This window comes from Rousettus aegyptiacus, unplaced genomic scaffold (assembly GCF_014176215.1).
Source record: "Rousettus aegyptiacus isolate mRouAeg1 unplaced genomic scaffold, mRouAeg1.p scaffold_m13_p_3, whole genome shotgun sequence".
Taxonomy (NCBI): domain Eukaryota; kingdom Metazoa; phylum Chordata; class Mammalia; order Chiroptera; family Pteropodidae; genus Rousettus; species Rousettus aegyptiacus.
The window spans coordinates 109252387-109266932 of record NW_023416306.1 but is presented as its reverse complement, the minus strand read 5'-3'; the positions used below and the strand labels follow the sequence as shown (position 1 = coordinate 109266932).

The 14546-nt window shown below is 42.0% G+C and overlaps 1 protein-coding gene across 1 annotated transcript in view; it reads left to right on the top strand.

The window, feature by feature from the left end:
- RYR3 (ryanodine receptor 3) overlaps nt 1–14546 on the top strand; it is a 464873-nt gene that overhangs the window by 244712 nt on the left and 205615 nt on the right. The window contains exons 17-18 of the mRNA XM_016160800.2: nt 5274–5407; nt 7102–7343. Coding sequence (XP_016016286.2) covers nt 5274–5407; nt 7102–7343 — 376 coding nt within the window. The remainder of the gene's footprint in view (nt 1–5273; nt 5408–7101; nt 7344–14546) is intronic.

Genomic DNA, 14546 nt, shown 5'->3' with positions numbered 1-14546 from the left:
TTCCTGCTGCTCAGTAACCATTGCGTGTTTTTGAGATGGCTTCGATTTAAAAAAAACAACAAAAACCTTGGGGAACTGAGGTTTTTAAACATGTTTCCTTGCCTAGGAGCACACTACAGATCTTGGTCACTCCAGATCTTGGACAGTCTCCCTTCATTCCCACCAGCTTCTGAAGTCTTGCTTATCATCGGTAGCCCTCAACACACAGCTGACTGTGTGATACACTTGGCTAGAGTCCATACAGGCCAGCTGAAGGGCTCGCTCCCACCCTAGGGTCCACGAGCTTAGTAATGAAACAGCTAGTACCAAGCGGTATAAGAATCAGATGAAAATAGTGTAGAAAGAAGATGTACAAATATCAGATAAAAATAGTTCACAAAGTCATGTTATTAAATTAAGCTTACCTTGGGTCAAACCAAGTGACGTAAATGAATCTACCTTGAGCCAGCAAGAGGACTGGAACTGTGGGTCTCTCCCTTTGACAGAAAATAGCTGTGCGATTTTGGGCCTCAGTTATTTCATCTGTAAAATGGAGATACTTCACTTACTAAGGTAGAATGCTATATCCATTTTTTGTGGTCTCTAAAAGCTCTAACATCTCTATTTTTACAGAATTATATTTCTAAAGACACATTGCTCTTTGGAGAAAGTCTATTAAAATATGTTTTATCCTGACCCTTTAACATCTACAGGAAGGTTGCTGCACTGACTAATTAGGCAGACACTCTAAGGCTGAGGGGGAGTGCGTTTCAAGAGCAGATGGCATGACTGGACATAAGGGACAGCATCTGGGCTCCTGAAGCGTGAGGAGAACTCAGCTTGATCACTGGCCCTCTCTGCTTGCCATCATTTGAGACACATCTTGGAGGGTCCAGGAGAACGAGCCTCTGCAGCATTTCTCACATGATATGTATCATCCTTAAAAAGCTAAAAAGCCATGGTCCTTAGCGTCTGTGAAATTACTTGGCAAAGAATAGAAAGAAATATGTAGGGTCTGTAATTGCTTTCCCAAATGTAGTAAATCAAAAGCAGGCATGAGGCTCCAGCTTCAGTCCAGCTTCTGGATGTTCCAACATGTTTCCTCCCATCTGCAAAGTGTAACGAGAATAATTGGTAAGTGCCTGAGTAACACGTCGTCTGAATTGTGAGCTACGTGCAGATGTCAGAGAGAAAGCTGTTCCTGTGTCATTGTCCTGGGGCTCCTTTATGATTATGCCATGCAGTGCACTTAATAAATAACCAGCTTCGTTACGGCATCTTTTAGCCAAAAGCCACAAAACATTTAATGGATGTCACTTGGCAGCAAGTTGCTTACTATTCTGCCCATGCCACAGTTGAGAAAACTGAGGCCTAATAAGCTGAAGTACTTTGCTAGGAATCAATACTTGGCCTGACATGTCACCCGAGTGCACTAGCAGAGATCTTTAATCTTCTGGAGCCAAGACACTGTTTGAGAAATTCTGGCATTGTTGTCAAAGTGCAGGCAGTGTGGTCTCGGTACACGGAGCCTCTTCAAGGACATCCCTTTTCGTCTTTTGATAGATTTTTGGATGAGGGCTGACTTGCCATGAATTCAGTTTCTCCCTTAGGTTGGATAGCTTTTATTTTCAAAGAAAAGCCCGGTCTCAAATCATCAGCAGGGTATTCGTGGTAGCTGTGCTAAGGGTGTGCTAAGTGCAGGCCACACTTCCATTGCAGCACTGTCTTTGCCTGGAAAATGCCAAGGTGATGGTTTCCTATCCAGGCTGCTCTGTTCTCTCCATTTCTAGGTTTTCAGGTGTGTCTGACCTATTCACATAGTTTTCCATGATGACAGTGACTAAAACTATATGCAGAAATTTAGAACTACAAGTCACCTCCCAAATCCTTCAATGATAGCAACAGTAATAATGAGGACGATGATAGCTAACATTTATTTTGCATTGGACAAATGCTAAGTACTGTCCTCAGTGTTCACATGCATTATTTTTAGTCCTCATCATGATGCCATGAAGTAGCGTTGTTATTATTTCTACTTGACAGAGGTAGAAACAAGGCTGGAACAGGGCTCGGAGGTGTTAAGCAACTTGCCAGAGGCCGTGGGCTAATTAATGACAGACTAGGTTTCCCAATTCCCAGTTTAATACTCCTTCCAGGTTTCTCAAGCTGAAGTCTCTGATGAACATGTTCTTCAGGTCAAAATATTTTGTGAGAATATGTTTCATTTTATGTTCTTGTTTTTATGGTTCTCTAAATACAAAACTCTTTACAGTGAAGAATTCACAAGTAGAAGGCATTTTCTGATGATAAGTTCATACTTCTAAAACTGGAGTTTGAGGGGCCATGAAGGTGGTCTTCAGAGTCATGACATTAAAAAAAAAAAGTTCGTATATCTCATGGCTATGAGAAACCCCTTTCTATACCGTACCCCACTGCGATCACATGCTTAGAATAGAGTATTTACAGTAGTGGCAATCATTACACCTCTCCTACCTCTCTGAGAATTTTCATTTGCTAGCTCTGTCCCTGCCACAGAAAGCATTGCCACTCATCTAAAGCATGATCACATTTGAGGTCAGCAAGGTGGAGAAGAATACAATCTTAGGAGTGAAAAGAGCAGGAGTGGGGTGCACTGCCCACTCCCCATTTTTCTGGATGCACCCTGCTCCTTGATCCCTCAGCTTCTCCTAACTCCCTGCTTTTCCAGAACCCATCAGAATTCTATCTTCCCTCCAAAACTTAGTTCAAACGCCACTTCCTCTGCAAAGCTTTTTTTTATTCCAATAGGACATGGTCTCCTCCCCTCGATTCTTGTACAGCTTGCACTGTTTCTTGCTGGTTCCACTCTGCCTTGTACTATAGTTATGTTTACATACATATTTCTCCCCCAGACTCTATGTTCCTTCACAGCAGGGATCATCTTTGTAATTAATCTCCATCGTGCCAAGCTCATATGTTATATAGTCCAGGCATTTAATACACATTTGTCGAAGGTGTGATAAATGAGTAAAAAAAAAAAAACCCAAAAAACAAAAAACATGAATGAGTGGAGCCAGAAGCCACTCCCATCTCACCTTGAATGGCTGGAAGCTCACTTATATAAATACAGGCCTTGTCTCAGGCTGAGGCCAATCTGTGGGAGGGCTTTATTCTGTGTGGCCATTGAGAGAGACAGATTACTTCCATCTAGCCGTTCCCCCATCTCCTAGGACAGGCTTCACAGGCTTCGATGTGCTCAAGAATCTCCTGGGGATTGTATTACAATTAAGTCTCTGATCTGGAAGCCAGGAGAGTGATGTCTAAGTAATTGTAATTCTGACAAGCTCCTAGGTGATACCACTTAGAGTAAGAAGACTCTGGGTTTTGTAACCCTTCCTTGAATTTCTGCATATAGCTGGAAAGAGACAATGCACAGAGGACTATGGTGGGTTTTAGGGGCCAGTACATCTCTGAAAGCAAAGTACTTACTTTTCAATGAACAGAACCCAGTCACGTAACCTCATATAATGTCCAGGGAGCCTGAGAAATGTAGCCTCTTGTGTGCTCAGGATGAGAAGGAAGTGGGAGTCTGGTGACCACTCAGCAAGACACACATTCCAGAGGTTGCTGAAATGTTCCCTCTTCATCAGAAAGTATAGGTGACCTATAGGCACAGTGCCTGTGAGTCCCCCATGGTAGACTGGCCCTCCCTACATTCCTTTCAGTTATAGTGGAGCCCATTTAAGCTTTTTTTAGAAAAGGAAGTATATCCCTATTTCCCATTTTACCCAAAGATAGACCTTCTGAAACAGCCTGAACAACATCAGCCATGATTCTTTACAGCACCAGTTTTTCATAGGCAAGGCACTACTCTGTTAGGCTGTATGCTTTTCACAGAGCCCTTTTTCTCCCTATTGTATGTGGATTAAGCTCTGCTTTCCCTCAGGCAATGACAGCAAGGCTCCTGTGGCTGTCACTCAAGGCAAAACAGATGAAAACATGTGATAGGCCCAATGATGAGTATTTAATTTCCTGGTCATCTATGGCTCTTAGAGTGATAAATTATCCTCTGGATTTTCAGCTCCGCGGCCCACACATTTCATGGAGTTTGTAAAACCGCCTTTGGAATTCTTTTCTGCTTGTCCCATAGCTGTGCTTTGTATTTATCTAAAGTCAGGTGGAAAATTGGTTTGTCAGAATTACGGATACAAATGCCGCCAACAACCTGAAGCCATCTAATCCCACCAAGCACTGAGTCTTCAGTGGTCACTTTGGAAGACTGAAACGTGGCTGCCCCTCTCCCTGTCAGTACAGCCTGCCGCGGTCCTGGCTGTTACTTATCACCGCTGTCCGCACTGTCCTCCCTTTGGGGAGAGAGGGAGGAGCAGTGCCTGGCCCAGCACAGGTTGCTCTGCCACTCTAGCAGCACAAAATTGGAATGAGGGAGGATGCTGCAGAAGGAGGCAGAGTGGACGGCAGGATGTGACGGAGGCGGCCAGGGACTGTCCCTACTTCCCAGGCAGCTGGGAAGTAAAAAGGAACAGAAAACGGTTTAGTGTCTGGTCTCATAGATTCAGGGACCACCGGAATCTATGTGCTCTTGCAGGTTTGCTGTCACTCTAGAGGGGAGAAGGAGAGCAGGTGAAATGTTTTTGAATATTGATTTCTAGGAACATAAGGGTACATTAAATGGGTTTTGATAATATCACAGTGAGAGACCCACAAACTGGAATCTGCCCTGCTGCCTGTCACCTCTACCCCACCCACACGAAGTTCCCAAGCCTGCTATTTGCAAGGGACCTTAGCCAAATGGGAATCTGAGTGCCTTTCGTGAAGAGGGCTGTCCAGGCCGAATGGGAGCATGGCCTTCAGTTTGTGACCGATGGAGGGGTTTCTAGCCCACTCTCCGAGAGAGAGTGGTGCTTGGATTTTGTGCCCTAGATGCCTCATCCCACTTTAGTTCTTGCCCTGGCTGGGATATTAACCTAGGCAGTCTGTCTTCAGACTCTAATCCACTTTAACAGAACAGTATCCACAGGTGACATGCAGTTTGCAAGAAAGGGTCACAGGACTATGCCAGAGGGGCTGGAAGGAAGCCCAGCCTCATTTCTCCAAGAAGCAGAAGGCTCTGGGGCATCACTCACGTATGCCTGGTGATGGAGATGAGGCTTTCTTTACTCTGAACAGGTCTTCCCACCTGTCGCCTAGCCCCTACCCTGCATGAGGCCTTTTTCCTTCATGTGTCCTGGCAATCAGGTCGTGCCCACTCTGCCCTGCTGGTGGTCCTGAGGTTTGGCGGTTGTGCCCTGCTGCAGGTTCTGGATGTGCTGTGCTCCCTCTGTCTCTGCAATGGAGTTGCAGTGAGAGCCAACCAAAATCTGATCTGTGACAACTTGCTTCCCCGGAGAAACCTGCTCCTGCAGACACGGCTGATTAATAATGTGACAAGGTAAAGCCTTCATTCATACTATCTTGTATCCAGACAGGGAAGGAAGAGGGCTGATGTGAACTCCAAAGCCGCCCACACATTATTTCTGTGATAATTCGGGCACATAAGACGAGAACAGACAAATGTGTGTGTGTTTTTAGGGCCTTGTACTACAACCTTTCAGAGAGATTCTCAACCCTTTCTCCTGAAGTAGCCAAGGGTGGAGTATATGTACCACCTCAAGGCAGAAGAATTTGGCCGGAAGTTTTTATTTTACCATGTTTTGTTTTAAACATTAATGCAGATCTTGTACCTTCTTTATAACATATTCATTTTTATTTCAACATACCAGCTTTTTTTCAAAGACTCTCTTAGAAAATGCATGTCCCATGTGGTTTCTTGTATCCTCTGGCACTTGGCCATTTACGCCAGGAATGGTCCATGAAGGTCAGGGTGGAAAAGGATGGACATGGGCAGAATCCTAGGCTGCTGGTCCTACGTGAGGCCACATGTGAATTGTGTGAACTCATTGTGCTTAGACTAGGCAGGCCTCAGGTTTTTCAGCAACTTTCCACCTAGACTGACTTCCTAATCTACAGTGTGAGAGAAGACCCTCCTTTCTGAAGTGTAGAACAGCCAGCAGACCTGAGCCATTTATACACTTTTTATCTTCTTGGTACCAGCCTGGTTTTTCCCTGCCCACCCAAAGTAGGATATCACCCTAGCCCAGAAGAGTAGACCTCACAGAAAAACTCCAAGTGCTTTGCCTCAAGCCCTTAATCATTTTGCTGTATACATCGAAACCTGTAGCCCTAAGAGTGACTTCTTCGCCCATCCCCTTTCCTATCATCTGGGTTGAATTATATTTTTGTCGACGATTTTGAAGTTTGATTGACCAACCATATGGTAAGATGTTTAACGTGTATAATGTGATGATTTGACACACATACATATTGCAAAAGAATTCTTCCCAGAGTTAATTATCACGTTCATCACCCCACATATTTACCTTTTTTGTGAAAACACTTAAGTTCTACTCTCCCAGCAATATCAATTATGCATTACAGTGTTATCAACTACAGCCACCATATTTTGTATTAGATCCTCAGAACTTACTCATGACTGAAAGTTTGTACCCTTTTGCCAGCCTCTCCCAGCCCCTGACACCCTCTTACTTTTCTATTGTTTCTATGAGTTGAACTTTTTTTTTTTTTTTTTTTTAGATTTCATATGTAAGCGATACTATGCAGTATTTGTCTTCTCTGGCCAGCTTATTTCTAATGTGACTTCTTAGCGCTTTCAAGAAGCTGTTGTTATTAATAATGCTTGAGTGACAAGCTGTGGGGGGTTGTTAAACCTATTTACCAGAAAATGGAACTTGTGTAAGTCATTTCTTTCACTTACAGAAAGAAACAAGGGTACGTATATAGTCATACAACTCTGTATGACATTTTTAACATCTTTACCTATGGCTGGCACTCAGTAAATATTGGTTGTCTTGAAGGGAACATTTAAAGAGAAAGAGAGAGATCCTTTATATTTTTTAATGGAATTAATGTTGTCCTAATACCTCCCACAAAGAACTTTAAAACAATGTGAAAGACGCAAAATTGCTCTTGGGTTTAATTGGGCCAGTGGCTCTCGTGGTCTGGTTCAGTTTGCCTCCTCAGTTCTTAAGAGTTGGTAAATGCCGCCTGTGTCATGTTTCATTTCAGTATTCGACCAAATATCTTCCTGGGAGTTGCTGAGGGCTCAGCGCAGTACAAGAAGTGGTACTTTGAGCTCATTATCGACCAAGTGGACCCCTTCCTGACAGCAGAGCCCACGCACTTGCGAGTGGGCTGGGCCTCTTCCTCAGGCTACGCTCCGTACCCCGGAGGCGGAGAAGGATGGGGAGGCAATGGTGTTGGCGATGACCTGTACTCCTATGGCTTTGATGGACTTCATCTTTGGTCAGGTGAGTACTTTTCCAGTGCATAGGCTTTCTTTCTCTTACTGGAGATGACTGAGGTTTGGATTATTGGAGCTGTAATGATCACATCTGTTTAAATGACATAGACTCAAGAATCTCAACTAAATAGATGGTTAGGTGGGAAGAGCATCAGATCCAAAATGACACTGTCTTGATTCTAAACTATGACTCTGGCACTACCAGCTGCATGGTCCAGGACGGTTCACTTTTCTCAGACTCAGTGTTTGCATCCTTACTATCCTAATTGCATAAGAACTCAGGGTTCTAGTTCAAACAGAGAAGGAGACTCAGCATTTATTTACTTGGCGGTGAGCTATATACCTTTTGCATATTTTTTTTCTCCCATTTTATCCTTACAGTGATCCATTTAGATAATATTAAACCCCGTTTACAGATGTGGAAACTAAAACACAAAAATATTTAAGTAATCATAGCCACACTGAGAAGGATCCAGGTCTGACTACACATTCATCATCTTGTCAGAGTAAAGTGTTGCTTCACGATACAATTTATAAAAGGTCTGGATCACTATCTGACACAGAATAGCTGCTAAACTCTTTTTTAAAAAATCCAAAGCTCCTGGTTTTTTGTTTTGTTTTCTTTTTTAAGATGAACATTAGCGTTTCCCCCAAACATGTCCACGGTCCATGCCTGTGAAGGGAATGGGTTGGCTTCTGCCTGGGCTTCTGTAAGAACACTCATGCTTTTTCTCTAGAACAAGAATGCTACCTCTGCTATCTGCTGTCCACAGCATGTCTAATCTATATCTTTTGCAAAACTACAATTGGAGACATTGTTTCCCTTATAGGAATCTCTTAGATAAGCATTATGTTACACGCCTCTATATAAGGAACTGTGACATACATTCTCCCTTAAATCCAGCACAACGGAAAAAGTTGTCTCTCAAAGACAAACCTGTACATTTTATTTTGTAACTGGGAATCCATCACGTTTTCCTTCTTCCCTTAGCTTTTAGGCTGAAACCATTAGCTCAGGTCCTGATGACATGCTTTTTGACGTTTTTCTTTATTTTCAATTGGTCAGTATGGTTGTGTGTGGGTACGCTCTTATGCATTCATTTTAAGCATTTTTGGAATTTTTAGGAATGGTATAAACTTACTTATTTATATACTTATTTGTCGTGGGTCATTTGTGGGAAGAAAGAGAAAGTCTCTGTGCATGTTTTGTGTGTCCAAGGGACAGCGTGATACAAAAGTGGATGCAAAACAGGGTGATGGGCTAGAGTAAGTGAAAGTCTTGTCGTGCTATTTTCTTGTCCTCCCGATTTAACCTTCCCGAGTTCTGTCTTCATGGAGGATGGGGGTGGATCCTCCCTTCTTGGTTCTCAGAGCACCATCATGGAGCCACCAAGTCTGTGGCTGTACATTAGTAGCCTTTAGCTTAGGTAATCATCATACCTCATAAGGTTCTCAGAAAGATGCCTCTGAGGAAGTAATTTGAAAAGAAAGAGTTATCGTGCTTGTACACATCCACAGCTGAGTTTGGTAGGATGGAGCCTGTGAAGGGATGACCGAATTGATTTGAGAAAATTATCACCCCACTGTCTGCTGATTGCTACTCATCTCCTGCCATCTCATCACTGTATGTCAACATTATTTTCTGGATCCCAGTTTATACCTGAAAGGAACTCCATGTGGGGATTGGCTAAGGAAATATGAAGCACACCTAGAACCCTGGATGAAGCAAATTGGATCCTTATTTCAAAGAGAAACTAACCAATCTCAAAGAAAAAAAATCGCTCAGTATTTTCCAGACTTTGCAGCAGTACATGGGGCACTTAGTATCTCTCTCTATAAAATTTGCAAAACAAATGCATCAATCACTCAGGAGGCAGAGAACCCACTCATTGTGTACACAGAAAGGGCAGCTGTCTGTGCATTTCAGGTCCTGAACATCCATCTAATTGTATATCATTCCTGTTTAGTGCACAGGAGTGAACAGTACTCTCCTCGTCCCTCTCGTCCTGCCTACTCTGAAGACCAGACATGAATGTGCCAAGCCCACACCAGCCATCATAGCAATGGCTCTTATGATTAGAAATAAGGGAAGGAGGCTTGAGACTCAGCTTTTCAAAAGCTGACTGTGGCTCTTTGAACACTACCCACACTTAGTAATAAAATGCTATTCAGAGAACTTCACCCCTCAGTCTTTAGCACCTGAAGAGATGTGGAAAAAACAGTAAAAGATTTATACTTTTCATGCTCACCAAAACAAAAAGCTTCTGTGGGTCTGAGTATTATTTCAATTCTTCAACCAGCACATGGGGAATATACATCTTACAGAAGGCACTGCAGGTAAATATGTCAGCATGTGCTCCAGCTTGAAGAAATATGGTTTCTGTTAACGACTCCCACCAAGACAGCAGTGAATTCTGGACTATCCGATAAAAAGGGTAATTGTCTGATGAAGAAATGAAATGGAAATGACACTCCAACTTACCTGCCGTAGAAGGGAATGGAGGGTAGCTAGGGAGAGAGATTGGAAACTGGATGTGACAATTTTTCTCCTTTTCCTTGAGCTATAAATGCCCAGGTTCATTAACTTTAAACCAATTTGTGTGTATAAATTAAGCCACTGCCTTGAACTGGTCTTTGATCGGTATATTAAAGCACGAGAGATGTTGCAGTCATTGGCAATAATTACAGGGCCCCTAATGCTTTTTCATTGGGAAGAGTCAAGAAGAAACAGCATGGCTTTGGAGTTTTGCCCGGGTTTGAATCCCAGCTCCACCAGTTACTTTTTTTTTTTTTTTTTTTGACATTTAGTAAATTACTTATCCTATCAGACTTGTTTTCCTCGTATAAAATGAAGATATCCTATATGGCTCCTATAAAGTTTAAACGAGATAAGGGACATGAAGTTCTTGACACACACTAGCTACCCTGAAAATATGGTTTTCCTTTTCCTCATTGCCTATGAAGTACACTACAATCACAGAGATCAAGTCCAGAGTTCTGGATACTTCACTCAAGACCATGAGAGTAGACCTATCCTACAGTGATAAAGAACCCAAATCTCATGCCAAATGGGAAAGGAAGTTTCAAAGTGACATCCTGGGAGAATCAATGAGCTTTTTTCTCTTTGTATCAGGAGAGCAGGTTTAATAGGTCTATTTAACCACCAAAGCCTATGAATTTACTTTCAAGCATCAGATGTAGAAATATCTCCTGTCTCAACCCTGCTCAACCCTCTCTACAGAATCTTGAGTCAGCTCAGCCTGGTTTTCCTTTTGGAGGAATGGGTCTTGTCATGGCATCACTTGACATGGCCTTCATGTAACCTTTCAGATCTGCAGTTGGAGGGTGAATTTGGCTCAGAGCAGCCTACGGTATGTTACTGGCTAGGGAGCAGTTTCATGGGAGGAAATCACATCTACTCCTTTAACAGCTTTTTCCCTTGTGAAATTGGAATGAGCAGAGGAATTTACCTTCCCAAGAGGTAGGTGATACAGGAAGTGAATGAATGGAGTGAGATTGTGCCTCCTGATTTATTATGACTTCTGAGTCATTAAGATAACTTGTCTCTACAGTCTAATTTGTATATAAGATTGTCATTACCTTTCTCCCTGCCATAATGAATCCCAGAGTATTAGTTTGTCCATCGAAACACAACCCCCAGCGACTCAGACCTATTCAACCCCAGTGCTCTGCAGAGAGGATCCGCGGTCTGCAGAACACCAGCATGTTTACATATTTGGATCCCCTCTCTTTCCAGATGCCTAAGTATTCATGTTTATGTTGTAATGTCAAGCTCCGCAGTGCCTGGGGCGATGGAAATACTGAGCATCAGTGTTTTCAGCTGCCTATGTTGTTCATCAAAATAGACTGAATCCCTCAGCAAGATATCCTAGGGTTAATATGAAGATGTACAGCAGATGATCAAATAGCTTTTCCCTTTATCTGAAAATGCTAGGTTAGGAATGGCCTTTCTGAGCTTCCTGGGACCTTCATGTAGGCTTGAGCCTCTAAGTTGGGAGGTTTCTTCAGACCAGCAGAGGCCTGGAACTTCCTGGTATGTGGATTACAAACTATCAGGCACTCCTTTTAATCACTCTACATGGAATAATTTATTCAAAACCCACAACAGCCCCACAACATTATCATTTTCATTTGACATAGGAAATTTATATCCACATAAGTGACTTGCCCAAGGTCACACAGTTAGTGACAGAGGCAGGACTCAAGCCAGGAAGTCTGGTTCTAGAAACATTCCTCAACCACTATGAGTTACTACCTCTCAAGTGGTACATAGGACTTCAGTTATTTGTTTCATCAAAAGCATAGGAATAATAATAGTAGCTTGCAAATAGTTCTTGACAGCATAATGTTGGCAGCACTGTACCCATTTTACAGATGCAGAAGCTGATTTTTTGGTAAAATCACAGGTTCAGGTTCTTGTAGCAGGTAAAGACTTGTGATTTGAACTCAGCCCTCTGTCTTCCCGACCACTTCCCAATGCCAGCTCATTACAAAACAATAGGAAGGACAAATATCATTTAAATGTGAGGTGCAGGACCCTTCTGCAGCATTCAAAGCCTCAAGCCCTCACAAGAGTAGCAATTGCTTCCTACGTATGAGAATTAATAAAACAGAGTGTACGAAAGCAGTCTCACAGTTTCATTTTCTAGTTTCAGAATCTTCACACCGTTGACATTTTAAAATCAGGTATACTTATCAGATGACCTTTTATAACATGAATATTATATGAAATGAACTCTTTTATTCAAATAGACTTCCCATTACATTGCTCTAAGTACTTGCTAAGAATATGCTTCGCTCCAGTGATTATCAACAGTCTCCCTTTAGTTTCTTGATAATATTGGTCTGTATTCTCTACTGTATATGTTTTAAAAAATAGACTCTGATTTCAATTTGCCTATAGATGAACTTAACAAGAATTCCAACAGAACTTCTCTTTGACACCCAGTCTGTTAGAATAGAAGAGGTAAAAGGCAATGTTATTTACCACAAGGACGTAATGTCTTGGTGGTGGTATTCAATTGAGAAGGTAAGCCAGGCTGGAGAGATTCTCCCAGCCAAGGCTCCTCAGAAAGGCACATGGCAACTATGGCATGCTGAAGGCTAAATAAAGCTCAAAAGTTGGCCTCCTCTGCTGACATCAGAGCACCTCTAGAGATGAAGAGTATCTCCCCACCTCTGAAAGCTGCTTTTTATCTTTACTGCCTGGAGCTAAGACCAGCAGAGAAGCCAACAATGAACTAACTCTAAAAGTAAGAAGAGAGGGCCCTGCACTTAAAATTCAGCACAGTTGGTTTTGTCCTGTTAGTATGATCTTAGAAAGGTAAAGGTCCTTCTAATTTGTATTTTTATCCAAAAGATGTGGATACTTTTAAAGGTAATTGTCCATTCTCTTGTTTCAATTAGTTTCTGGTTTTCCCCAATTTACAATAATCTCTTGAGGTTTGTCCACATGATTACAGCGGTGTTTCCTAGAAGTAAAACTAATTGAACAAGGAACAATTGCAGCAGGAAGTGTACATTTTTAATAGAAAATTAAAAAGTATTAAGGCTGAGGCAATACAGCAAGGTTTGCTGAGTTTTAATGTTATAGACTTTTTTTCAGAACATATTTGAATATCATAAGGAAGAAAAAATGCTGGGACTTAGGCTATCTAAGCTCCATAAAAGGAGCTAGGAGTACTCAATCTCCTCAAACGGAGAAATTGGAAAGATGTCAAACCTACACACTCTTCAAGTTAGGCTTAGGTTTGTTCTGTTTTAAATAAAGTTGGCTAATAGGTCCTTTGGTGAGGAACTTGCTCCTCATTCTTAGTAATGAAACAAGGTGTAAAGTTAAAAAACAGAATCCGAGGCCACCCCAGGCTAATGTGCCAATATGCATTGAATGTGTTGTGTGCTGTTGCGCTATTGAGATGCAGGGAGCCCAGGTTCTATGTTCCAGTCCAGCTTTACTCCCCCACCACCCCTCCTCATCAACCCCCCATCAGTACCTACACACTGGCCTCACCAAACTCTAGCCATTCTGCAAGTACAGCAGGTCCTCGAATAACGTTTTGTTCAATGTCACTTTGTTATAATGTTAATGAGAGAAAAGTTGATTCTCAGCCTGGGCCACTGTCTGAGTGGAGTTTTCATGCTTTCCCCACGTCTGTGTGCATTTTTCCTCGGCACTCTGGTTTTCTCCCAGATCCCAAAGATGTGTACGTGAGGTGAAACGAAATATCTAAATTGTCCCCGTTTGAGTGACCGTGGATGTGAGTGTGCCCTGCAGTGGAAGGGCATCCAGTCCAGGGTGGGTCCCATCTTGTGCCCTGAGCTATGGCCACCTGCAACCCCAAACTGGAGTAAGTGGGTTGGAAAATCATCATCTTATATTCATTAATCTTTCATAAATGTATGTATAGCTCACATTTCAGTGTTTAATAAGTGTTTTGGGTCATTATATAGAAATTTGGTGATGTTTTTGTGACCAGAAATATGCCAGTTAAGTGGAAACTAACTCTCGTTTATATCAGTTAACCTACAGTAAAATGGGTTTTCTTATATGCCATTTTGCTTAAAGTTGAAATTTCCAAGAACCTATTGACTATGTTAAATGAAGACTTACTGGATGTTGTATACTCCTTTTGTATAGGCTGTTCTTTCTGTCTGGAATGCTCTTATTTATCTAGTGAACTTTTCTTCAAGTCAACTTGACACTCTGTATCCCTAGAAGGTATCTCCTTGGTTCCAAAACTTATACTGAATTGTAGGGGTTTTTTTTTTTCAGTTTTTTAAATTAAATTTATTGGAGTGGCATTGGTTAATAAATTCACATGGATTTCACGTGTAAAATTCTATAACACATCATCTGTATATTGCACCGTGTTTCCCACCCAAATTTAATCTCCTTCCTTCACCATATATTTGACCCCCTCTACCCATATCTACCTCCCACTCCTACCTTTCCTTCTGGTAACCACTATACTGTTGTCTATGTCTATGAGTTTTTGTTTTGTTCATTTGTTGCTTTCAGTTTTATATTCCAAATATGAGTGAAACTGTATGGTTCTCAACCCTTTCTGTCCGACTTACTTTGCTTAGCGTGATAATCTCAAGATCCATCATGTTGTCGCAAATGGCAATATTTCATCTTATGACTTATATTCCATTGTACATATGTACCACATCTTTTTTATCCTCTGCC